Source organism: Zalophus californianus, chromosome X (genome assembly GCF_009762305.2).
Source record: "Zalophus californianus isolate mZalCal1 chromosome X, mZalCal1.pri.v2, whole genome shotgun sequence".
Lineage (NCBI taxonomy): Eukaryota > Metazoa > Chordata > Mammalia > Carnivora > Otariidae > Zalophus > Zalophus californianus.
The window spans coordinates 3273869-3286546 of NC_045612.1; the positions used below are offsets into that span (position 1 = coordinate 3273869).

The following is a 12678-nucleotide window of genomic DNA, read 5'->3' on the forward strand; positions in this document are numbered from 1 at the left end:
AAAACTCTCAAAGTTGTTTGGCATATAGTAAGAGCTCAATAAGTGTTCACTCTTGTTTTGGAGTGGGGTGATATAGGCCAGCCCACATTCTGCTATATGAACTTTTGGTTCTAACTCTAAGTCCATTCAAACAGCAGAGCATTGTGGTTAAAAAGCATAAACTGTGGAACTAACCCATATGGTCTTGAATTCAGACTCCACTGCTTAGTAGCTGGATACCCTATCAATTTCTCTTTGCCTCAGTTTACTGCACCATAAAATGAGGATAACAATAGTGTCTACTTTATAACATTGTTATAAACATTAAGTATTTTAAGATGTTAAATGTTAAAGTGCTAGAAGAGTACCAGTCACATAGCAAATGCTGTAGAAGGACTGTTATTTATTATTATTTAAGACACTGATTTATTTGAATGAATCTGTGTCAGAATTGCTCTGAGCAAGCTGTGTTGGTACAGTGTTGGCATATATTTTTGCATAAAAATGCACTACTTCATGATTATTAAAGAGATCTGGTTATGTGAACTTGGAAGGTGCTGGAATGTGTTGTTTTGAGTATAAGGTTAAAGAACTTGGTGAACTGAATTGGGGTCCACCTTGATTTAACAATGTTTACTCAGCTATATATTGCCTAATTTTACTCTCTCTCCAGGAGAATATGTCGTCATGACAACCCACTTCCATCTCAAGCGAAAAATTGGCTATTTTGTGATCCAGACCTACTTGCCATGTATTATGACTGTCATTCTGTCACAAGTGTCTTTCTGGCTCAACAGAGAGTCTGTCCCTGCCCGTACGGTCTTTGGTGAGTGTTGTTTTATGGAGAATGGGCAGATGAAGGCACTGGCAAAGTTTTATGATGGACTGTCAGAGTAGGGTTAAGGAAAGTGGATGGAAGCAATGCCTGGGCCCAGTCATCAGATCCTGGTGTTTCAAGTAACTGAATTCTTAAAAAAAAAAAAAAGTGGGAATAGAAGAGTGGTGGAATAGTAAGGTTACTAAAATGCTTCCTCTCTCAGTCAGGTTTGCTTCAGGAACTGGGGAGGGACTGAGCCTTCAGTGAAAAAGAGGAAATTAGTGGGCAGAGCTGGAGAAGGTGACAAGTGGGAAACTAAGTTGACAACAGAGAAGTGGATTGGGGGCTTTTTATGATCCATTTTTTTTTGTATAAGCATCTGGCATTGCTATTTCTCCTCTAGCTTTTTTGAAAGTACAAATTATCAGTAAAGGCTACACAAAGTTTGAAGGATTTTTCAATAGTGCCTACAATTGGGGAAATTTTCTTTAATAGAAAGTCACTGGTGTCTAAAAAGAGATTTGTACATCATTAACATTTTTTCCTGGGAGACTTAAAACATATAGAACATTTTCTGCCTGTTTCCCCCACTGTAAAAATTTTTAGGAGAAAAATACTCTTTTTAGTCTACTAAACTGCCTCCATGGCAGTGGTGTCTGTGAGGCATACACATGGATATGCTGAGTACCCACACAGAAGGCCAATATTTCCTACCAATATCCTGAAGCTATACTGTGTAGTTAAATAGTAAATGATTTTTTTTAAGAAGCAGCAGCATTTTAGGTCAGATAGAAGAGACCACAGCATAGAGAACAAGAGTAACCTGTAAAGAGGGAAAAAAGAAAAGAAGAAAAAAAACCCCACAAAAACTAGAAGGGTGTGATATCATGGAAGTCAAGAAGAGAATGTTTCAAGAAGTAGGGAATAATCATTTGGTGTAAATTCTGTGTTTTTAGGTAAGATGCAGATAGAAACTGTTGAGTATGGTGATATGCTTGGTTGTTAGTGATCTTGAACAGTTCTAGTGAAGTAGAGGGAACAGAATCTATGAGTCAACAATTTTTAGAAATATAACAAACTACATACTCTGAAAAGTCTTCTACAAACTCCTAGAAAAGCTAGATAAAACATAGAAAACATTCTTTTTAAATATCTGAGCTGATAAATTAAAGGAAATACTCAGGGGCCCAAATGGAAGAGGGAACTAAAAATTAGAGTGTTAATCACATGAACTGATACTGTTATAGGTGGAAAATGGACTACTAGTTTTGGTAAATAAGATTTTGAGTTTTAAGGTTACATAAGAAAGGCTTTGAGCCTGAGTGAAGTTTAGGATTAGAAAGAACTAGGGCTGGGGTGCCTGGGTGGCTCAGTCGTTAAGCGTCTGCCTTCAGCTCAGGTCATGATCCCAGGGTCCTGGGATCGAGTCCCACGTCGGGCTCCCTGCTCTGCAGGAAGCCTGCTTCTCCCTCTCCCTCTGCCTGCTGCTCCCCCTGCTTGTGTTCTCTATCTCTCTGTGTGTCAAAGAAATAAATAAAATCTTTAAAAAAAAAAAAAAGAAAGAACTAGGGCTGTGGTAGACTAAATAATGGCCCCCAAATATATCCATGTCCTAATCTCTGGAACCCGTGAATGTTACCCTATATGGCAAAACGGACATTGCAGATGTGCACTAAATTAAGGATCTTGAGATGGAGAGATTATCCTGGATTATCTGGTTGGGCCCTAAATATAATCACGAGTGTCTTTATAAGAGGGAGGCAGAAAGATATTTGACTACAGAGCAAAAGGCAGTCTGATGAAGGAAGCTGGAGAGATTTGAAGATGTTATACTGTTGGCTTTGAAAGAAGAGGAAGGGGCCCATAAAACTGCCAGACTTCTGGCCTTCAAAAAGTGTAAGAAAAGATATTTCTGTTGTTTTAAGTCACTAAATTTGTGGTAATTTTTTACATAAACCATAGGAAATGAATACAAGGATTCATCCCATAAATCCAATACCATTGAAGGGTTATGCCCTAGAAAGAGCACTAAAAAACTACAGTAATCAGTGCAGGGAGACAATAAGGAATAATGTCTGTTTTGGCCTGGGTTCTGTGTAAAATATAGGATTTGTTAAGAATTTATTTTTTAATTTAAACTTGGTCTCACTTGAGTTTAGAGTTCATAGTTATACTTACTGCATTGATATAAGAACCTTCAACATAAAACGTTAATTTAAAAAGTGATTGCAGAATTTTTATAAAAGAACAAAGAGCCAAGAATAGCCAATATCCTCCTAAATAAGAACAAAGTGGGGGTGCCTGGGTGGCTCAGTCGGGTAAGGGTCTGACTCTTGATTTTGGCTCAGGGTCGTGAGATCGAGCCCTGTGTTGGGCTCCACACTCAAGAGGGAGTCTGCTGGAGATTCTCTCCCTCTCCCCACCTTGTGTGTGCTCTCTTGCTCTAAAATAAATAAATAAGTCTTTTTAAAAAAAACGAAGTGAAGAGACTTGCCCCACAAGATGTCAAAAATAATTAAAAAGCTATAGAAATTAAGAGTGTGTGTTATAGGCATAAGGGAAAGAAAAACACTACAGAGAAATAAAAATAGACCCACATATATGAAAACTTGATTTATGACAGAGATGGCATCGCAGAGAATTAATTTGAGATTGATCATAGGCTTAAATATAGAAGCTAAAAATGTCATACTCTTAGAACTAAATATAGGACAATGTCTTTGTAACCTTTGGAAGGTGGAAATTTCTTAGTATACAAAAAATTAAGTGAAGAATAAAAAAATAAACTTGACTAATCAAAATTAAAAATTACCACTCATCGAAGAATAACATTAAGAGAATTAAAAAGCAAGCCATGGACTGGAAGAATATATTTTATATATATACAGATCAACAAGGCATCTGTTTGAAAAATATAAAGAGATCCTTAAATTCAATGATAAAAATACAAAGAATCTAACTTTAAAAATTGGAAAAATACATGAATAGACATTTACTGAGAATATATGTAAATGCCCCATAAGAACATGAAAAGATATTTAGCATCATTTTATATCAGGAAAATACAAATTAAAACTACATGGAGATATCACTTTATAAACACTAGAATGGCTAAAATGAAAAAGACTGACAATTCCAAATATTTGTGAGGTTGAGGAGAAATTGGAATTCCCATACACTGCTGGTGAGGATTTAAAATGGTACAACCACTTAGGAAAAACAGTTCGGCTATTTCTTAGAAAATTAATACATTTATCCAAAAAATCTAGGTATTTCACTTCATACCCAAGTGAAATGAAAATATATATAAAAGGCTTATACATATATAAAAGACTTATACAAGAATGGTCATAATAACTTTATTCATAAAATCCCAAATTGGAAAATATCCAGATGTATATCAACAAGTGAATGGGTATTTATATTGTGGCATGTTCAATCAGATATTCATACAGTGCATTGACAACTCTGAGTCACATAACAGTATAAGTGAATCTCAAAAATAATGTCAAACTAAGAAGCCAGACCCAAAATAGTACATAATATATGATTTCATTTATATGGAATTCTAAGACAGGCAAAACTAAGCTACAGTGTTAGAAACCAAAGCAGTGCTTTCCTCTGGGGTGATGGATTGACTGAAAATGGGTACAAGGGCACTTGGGCACTTGTTGGTTTGGTAGAATATTCTATATCTTCATTGAGGTAGTAGTTATACAACTGTGTACATTTGCCCAAGCAATTTGAAATGTACAACCAAACTATTTTTATTGTATATAATTTATAACCTAATTAAAAAATACTGACCTACTAAAACTCCAGATATTGCTATGATGAACATGTTTAAGTAGGTGAAACTAACATGATAATTCTATCATATAGACAGTGCATTTGTGTAGAGAAAAAGAGCACATGAGAGAGCAAGCACACTGGAAATTCTAAAACTTGAATATATAGATAAAGACTCAGTGGTTTAGATACAATTGAAGGGAAAACCCATGAACTGAAAGAAAATAGTTAGAATGAGGCCCAGAAAGACAAAAATGTATAAAATGCAGAAGAGAAACAATATATGATTTATTGAAAAGGTCTAACACAGAAGTAATTCGAATCCTAGAAGAAAACTGAGAGAATGCTATAGAAGCAATTTTTGAAGAGACAGTGGCTGATTCCTGTCCAAGCCTGATAAAGGACAAAAAGGCACAATTACAAAAAGCTCTATGAACCCAATTTGGATAAATTAAAAGACAAGATAGAGATACATTACAGTGAAATTTTTGGAAACAAACAAATAAAAAACAAAGAGAAAAATCTTTAAATTATCCTAGAAAAAAATGCATTGTCTTTAAAGTAATAATAAATAGACTACCCTGATGTCAACAGAAACAGTAAAGACCCTTTCAGACAAAAAAAAAAAAAACCACTAAAATTCATTTTCATCAAACCCTCACTAAAGGGAGTTCTTCAAGCAAAAGGAAAATTATCCCAGAAGGAAGGATTAAGATGCATTTTAAAAGTGAAAATAATAAATATATGGGGCATGTTAAATGACTATTGAATGTATAAAATAATAACAGTAGCTTATTGGGCATACAATATATTTAGAGTAAAAGACTAGACCATAATGTAGTGTATATAAGTTGAGATGGAGATAAAATGTTCTAAGGACTTTCATTGTCAGGGAAATGTGTAAAGGTACCAAATAATATTTAATTTTCATAAGTCAAAGGTTCATGCTGACTGAAACTCATACATCTAATGGGAATGTTAAATGGTATAGAAAACTGGCAGTCTCCTATAGTTAAACATATGCTTATAATATAATCATGTAGTTCCATCCCTAGGTTTACTAAGAAAAATGAAAATATATGCTCATACAAAGACTTACATGTAAATCTTCCCAGCAGCTTTATTCATGATAGTTGAACGTTGGAAACAGTCCAGATGTCCATTCATAGGTGAATGGATAAAAAAAATTTTATCAATGCAGTGCAATGCTACTCTGAAATTAACACAATTAAACTAGAGATAGATGCAACAACATGAATGAGCCTAAAGAATACTATGCTGAGTGAGGAAAGCCAAACACTAATGAGTACATACTATATAATATGTATGAAACTCTAGGGGGAGAAAGATCTAACCATACTGAAAGAAACCAGAGGAGTGGTTACCTGGGACCAAGGAGGGGATGGAATGGTCACAAAGGAATCTTTGGGTTGATGGAAGTATTCTATAGACAATACCTATTAGAAAGGGTGAAGAGGGGTATTACCAGATGGTAGAAATCTCACAGAAGCACAAATTACCATAAGACTATGGTAGTGTAATTGTCGGAGGAATACTAGAGATCAAGGAAAATATGTACCTCTATCTCTTGAGTTCTTGATTCTAAATGATCAACCATGTTTTGAGAACAGAAACTAGTACACTCAGTATGAGTGTCAGGTTTTAGTTAAGATCGAAAGATGTTCATTTGAAGAAGAGGTTGAGAATATATGTGAATCTGCTGGTCATAGAGCAGCAGAGTTGGAGAGTTTGGGAGAAAGGGGTTGTAAGAAGAAATGGGTGACTGGGTCATATTCAGTAATGTACTTTTTGGAACAGGATTAAGCCTGACTGACAGTGAATTAACAAAAAGCTTTCCCTTTGTGGTGGCACCTTAGTTCACCAGGTACATGAAGTATGATTAATTCTAATTGTCTCCTAGGGAAAATGAGTGCTCATTTTGAAGGCTGTGGTCTGAAATGTTTTGATTTTTGTATCCCTAGGACCTAACTCTGTATGGCACAGAATAGACAGTTGTGTTGGAGAAAAGAATAAGAACTAATATAATGATAACAATATAGGTACTCTAAGAAAAGTGCATTCTTCACTTTGATGGGAACACATGTATTGCAGTGTTACATGGGTTGCAGGCTGGGCAGAGAAGTTTCACTCATCACACATGTACTGGAGACTTACTCTATGCCAGGTATTATATTCTGGGTTGAGAGGATAGAGACAGATTACTCATGATCCCTATTCTCAAGCAGCTCCTGCTTTGGCAGTACAGACAGACATGTGTTATCAAAGAAGTGTCCTTAGAATTTTAGAAGTGCTCAAAGGAAGTGAGTTTGGGGCAGTCACAAAATACTTTCTTAAAAAAGTCTTGAAAAAAAGTACAAAGTACTGGGTGGTAGGACTGCATCTCTTAAAATGCCAAACCTCATTGTCAATTCATAAAGTGTATATTCTTGATTGAGGGTCCTACCAGATGACTGGCTAAGAGCTATTCACAAGATGACTGTTCTTTCTTTTCTTTTTTTTTTTTTATTAAGAGTATCTTTATTTTTTTTGAATTTTATTATGTTGTGTTAGTCACCATACATCATTAGTTTTTGATGTGATCCACGATCCATTGTTTTCGAATTACACCCAGTGCTCCATGCAATATGAGCCCTCCTTAATACCCATCACCGGGCTAACCAATCCCCCCACCAAAACCCTGTTTGTTTCTCGGAGTCCATATTCTCTCAAGGTTCTTCTCTCCCTCCAATTCCCACCCCCATTTTTCCCTTCCTTCTCCTGATGTCCTCCATGCTAACCTTATGTTCCACAAATAAGTGAAACCATATGATAATTGACATTCTCTGCTTGATTTATTTCACTTAGCATAATCTCCTCCAGTCCCATCCATGTTGATGTAAAAGTTGGGTATTCATCCTTTCTGATGGCTGAGTAATATTCCTTTGTATATATGGACCACATCTTTATCCATTCATCTGTTGAAGGGCATCTCGGCTCTTTCTGCAGTTTGGCTACTGCGGACATTGTTGTTATGAACATTGGGGTGTATATGGCCCGTCTTTGGGGTAAATACCCAGGAGTGCAATTGCTGGGTCATAGGGTAGCTCTATTTTTAATTTTTTGAGGAACCTCCACACTGTTTTCCAAAGTGGCTGTACCCACTTGCATTCCCACCAACAGTGTAAGAGGGTTCCCCTTTCTCCACAACCTCTCCAACATTTGTTGTTTCTTTCCCTGTCCATTTTTGCCACTCTAACTGGTGTAAAGTGGTATCTCAATGTGGTTTTGATTTGAATTTCCCTAATGGCGAATGATGATCATTTTTTCATATGTCTGTTAGTCATTTGTTTGTCTTCTTCAGAGAAGTGTCTTTTCATATCTTCTGCCCATTTTTTGCTTGATTATTGTTTTTTGGGTGTTGAGATTGAGAAGTTCTTTATAGATCTTGGATACCAGCCCTTTACCTGTAGTGTCATTTGCAAATATCTTCTCCCATTCTGTGGGTTGCCTCTTTGTTTCGTTGACTCTTTCCTTTGCTGTGCAGAAGCTTTTTATCTTGGTGAAGTCCCAAAAGTTCATTTTTGCTTTTGTTTCACTAGCTTTTGGAGCTGTATCTTGAAAGAAGTTGCTGTGAGCGATGTCAAAGAGGTTACTGCCTATGTTCTCCTCTAGGATTTTGATGGATTCCTGTCTCACATTGAGGTCTTTCATCCACTTTGAGTTTATCTTTGTGAATGGTGTTAGAGAATGGTCGAGTTTCATTCTTCTGCATGTGGCTGTCCAATTTTCCCAGCACCATTTATTGAAGAGACTGTCTTTTTTCCATTGCATGTTTTTTCCTGCTTTATCAGAGATTATTTGACCATAGAGTTGAGGGTCCATATCTGGGTTCTCTATTCTGTTCCATTGCTCTATATGTCTGTTGTTGTGTCAGTACCATGCTGTCTTGGTGATCACAGCTTTGTAATATAGCCTGAAATCAGGCAACATGATGCCCCCAGCTTTGTTTTTCTTTTTCAACATTTCCTTGGCAATTCAGGGTCTTTTCTGATTCCATACAAATATTAGGATTGTTTGTTCCAGCACTTTGAAAAATGTCATTGGAATTTTGATCGGGATGGCATTGAAGGTATAGATTGCTCTGGGTAGCATAGACATTTTAACAGTCTTTATTCTTCTGATCCATGAGCATGGAATATTTTTCCATCTTTTTGTGTCTTCAATTTCTTTCATGAGTGTTCTGTAGCTCCTAGAGTATATGGATCCTTTACCTCTTTGGTTAGGTTTATTCCGAGGTATCTTATTGTTTTTGGTGCTATTGTAAATGGAATCATTTGTCTAATTTCTCTTTCTACAGTTGCGTTGTTAGTATATAAGAAAGCAACTGATTTTTGTGAATTGATTTTGTAAACTGCCACATTATTGAATTGCTGTATGAGTTCTAGTAATTTGGGGGTGGAGTTTTTTGGGTTTCCATATAAAGTATCATGTCATCTGCGAAAAGCAAGAGTTTGACTTCTTCTTTGTCAATTTGAATACCTTTTATTTCTTTATGTTCTGATTGCTGTTGCTAGGACTTCTAGTACTATGTTGAACAATAGTGGCAAGAGTGGGCATCCTTGACGTGTTCCTGATCTTAAGGGAAAGGCTCTCAACTTTCCCCATTGAGAATGATATTTGCTGTGGGATTTTCATAGATGGATTATATGAACTTGAGGAATGTTCCCTCTATCCCTATACTCTGAAGAGTTTTAATCAGGAAAGGATGTTGTATTTTGTCATATGCTTTTTCTGCATCAATTGGGAGGACCATATGGTTCTTCTCCCTCCTCTTATTAATGTGTCCTGTCACATTGATTGATTTGCGAATGTTGAACCACCCTTGCATTCCAGGGATAAATCCCACTTGGTCGTGGTGGATGATCTTTTTAATGTATTGTTGGATCCTGTTAGCTAGGATTTTGTTGAGGATTTTGAAATCCATATTCATCAGGGATATTGGTCTGAAATTCTCCTTTTTGATGGCGTCTTTGCCTGGTTTGGAGATTAAGGTAATGCTGGTCTCATAGAATGAATCTATAAGTTTTCCTTCTGTTTCTATTTTTTGAAACAGCTTCAGGAGAATATGTATTATTTCTTCTTTGAATGTTTGGTAGAATTCCCCAGGGAATCCATCAGGCCCTGGACTCTTGTTTTTTGTGAGGTTTTTGATCACTGCTTCAATCTCATTACTGGTTATTGGCCTATTCAGGTTGTCAATTTCTTCCTGTTTGTCTTGGCAGCTTATGGGTTTCCAGGAAGGCCTCCATTTCATCCAGATTGCTCAGTTTATTGGCGTATAGTTGTTGATAATAATTTCTAATAATTATTCCTATTTCCTTGATCTTAGTTGTGATCTCTCCCCTTTCATTCATAATTTTATCAATTTGGGTCCTTTCTCTTTTCTTTTGGATGAGTCTGGTCAGTGGTTTATCGATCTTAATAATTGTTTCAGAGAACCAACTTCTAGTTTCATTGATCTGATCTACTGTGTTTCTGGTTTCTAATTCATTAATTTCTGCTCTAATTTTAATTATTTCTCTTCTAATGCATGGCTTAGGCATCGTTTGTTGCTTTTTCTCTAGTTCTTTTGGGTGTAGAGTTAGTTGATGAATTCAGGATTTTTCTATTTTTTTGAATGAGGTTTGGATGGCTATGTGTTTCCCCCTTAGGACCGCCTTTGCAGTATCCCATAGGTTTTGGACCACTGTGTTTTCATTCTCATTAATTTCTATGAATTGTTTAAATTCTTCTTTGATTTCCTGGTTGACCCAAACATTCTTGAGCAGAGTGGTCTTTAGCTTCCAAGTGTTTGAATTTCTGCCAATTTTTTCTTGTGATTGAGTTCCAGTTTTAAAGCACTGTGGTCTGAGAATATGCAGGGAATAATCCCAATCTTTTGGTATCAGTTGAGACCTGATTTGTGACCCAGGAAGTGGTCTATTCTGGAGAAAGTTCCATGTGCGCTCAAGAAGAATGAGTATTCTGTTGTTTTAGGGTGGAATGTTCTGCAAATATCTATGAGGTCCATCTGGTCCAATGTATCATTCAAAGCTCTTCTTTCCTTGTTGATTTTCTGCTTAGATGATCTCTCCATTGCTGAGAATGCAGTATTGAGGTCTCCTCCAATTAGCGTATTATTATCAATATGACTCTTTATTTTGGTTAACAGTTGGCTTATGTAGATGGCTGCTCCCATGTTGGGGGCATAGATATTTACAATTGTTAGATCTTCTTATTGGATAGACCCTTTAAGAATGATATAATGTCCTTCTGTGTCTCTAATTACAGACTGTAGATTAAAATCTAATTTGTCTGATATAAGAATTGCTACCCCAGCTTTCTTTTGAGGTCCGCTGGCATGGAAGATGGATCTCTATCCCTTCACTTTCAGTCTGGATGTATCTTTAGGTTCAAAATGAGTCTCTTGTAGGCAGCATATGGATGGGTCCTGTCTTTTTTTCCAATCTGCAACCCTGTGCCATTTTATGGGAGCATTTAGGCCATTCACATTGAGAGTGATTATTGAAAGATATGAATTAATTGTCATCATGTTGCCTGTGAAAACATTGTTTTTATAGATTGTCCCTATAAATTTCTGTTGTATATCACTCTTGGGGTTTTTCTCCTTTCTCCTTTTATAGAACCCCTTAATATTTCTGGCAGGGCCAGCTTAGTGGTCACATATTCTTTCAGTTTCTGCCAGTCATGGAAGCTCTGCATCTCTCCATCCATTCTAAATGACAGCCTTGCCAGATAAAGTATTCTTGGCTGCAAGTTCTTCTCATTTAGTACCCTGAATATGTCTTGCCAGGCCTTTCTGGCTTGCCAGGTCTCTGGGGATAGGTCTGACATTATTCTGATGTTCCTCCTTCTGTACGTAAGGAATCTCTTCCCCCTAACTGCCCTTAAGATGGTTTCCTTGCTTCTAAGATTTGCAAGTTTTACTATTACATGCCGGGGTGTTGGCCTATTTTCCTTGATCTTGGGAGGGGTCCTCTCTGCCTCTAGGAAGCGAATGTTTGTTTCTTTCCCCAGATTAGGGAATTTCTTAGCTATGATTTGCTCAAATACATCTTCCAGTCCTCTCTTTCTCTCCACTCCCTCCAGGATTCCAATTATTCTGGCGTTGGAATGCTTCATGGTGTCACTTATTTCTCTGATTCTATTTTCATGGATTCTGAGTTGTTTTTCCCTGGCCTCCTCTTTTCCCTTTTTATCTATTGTATTGTCTTCCAGGTTGCTTATTCGTTCTTCTGCCTCACTTACCCTAGCTGTTAGATTATCTAGATTGGATTGGATCTCATTGAAAGCATTTTTAAGTTCTGCCAATTCAGCTTTCATTTCTGCCCTTAGAGACTCTATGTTGCCATTAATTGATTTCTCCCTTCTAGCCATTGTCTTCACAATTGCTAGCCTGAATTCCATCTCCAACATCTTGGTTATATCTGCATCCATTTGTAAATCTGCAGCATAAGTCATAATCTCTGAGTCTTTTCTATTTTGTGGGTTCCTCCTCCTAGTCATTCTGTTGATGAGTGGTTGAGGGACTGTATAGAGTCCAAATTATTGACCAGAACCCAAGCAAGATGCACCTGTTTTCTTGCGACCTTTGGGTTGCTGGCCTCTTGTTTTCCCAGACTGTCTTCTGGGGGAGGGGCCTGCTGTGCTGTTACTCAGGCAACCCTGTTTGGCCAGAGTTGCCCTGCCCCCCTGTGATGGGGGATGGGCTCAGCGGGAATCAGTTTTGGGGGCTTTTGTTCTCTGGTGGCTTTCCCTGGTGGCTTTCCACATCTCTTCTGCGAGTCAGAGCAGAACAGACCATTTCCAACCCTCTGCCTCAGAGCAGAGAGACCGGAGTCTAGTCTTCATTAAGCTCTCCAGGCCACACTGTCTCCATTTCTGTCTGTGCTGCTATAAACTGCAGCGGCCTGTGTTGTGTGCCCCTCTGCAGCGCCCCCAGTCCTGTCTCCAGGTCGGGGCACGTCTCTGCCCCTTGTGCTTCTAAAACCGCCAGCTGCTCCCAGTTCGCACTCGCAACCCCGCTGCTCTGG

The 12678-nt window shown here is 37.5% G+C and overlaps 1 protein-coding gene across 4 annotated transcripts in view; it reads left to right on the forward strand.

Annotated features, from left to right (window-relative positions):
• Positions 1-12678, forward strand: part of GABRA3 (gamma-aminobutyric acid type A receptor subunit alpha3) — a 390132-nt gene that overhangs the window by 339292 nt on the left and 38162 nt on the right. For 3 of the 4 annotated variants that reach the window (XM_027607297.1, XM_027607296.1, XM_027607295.1), the window contains one exon: positions 653-805. The exons of the other annotated variant lie outside the window; for it this stretch is intronic. In XM_027607297.1, coding sequence (XP_027463098.1) covers positions 653-805 — 153 coding nt within the window. The remainder of the gene's footprint in view (positions 1-652; positions 806-12678) is intronic. 4 annotated transcript variants of the gene reach the window in all.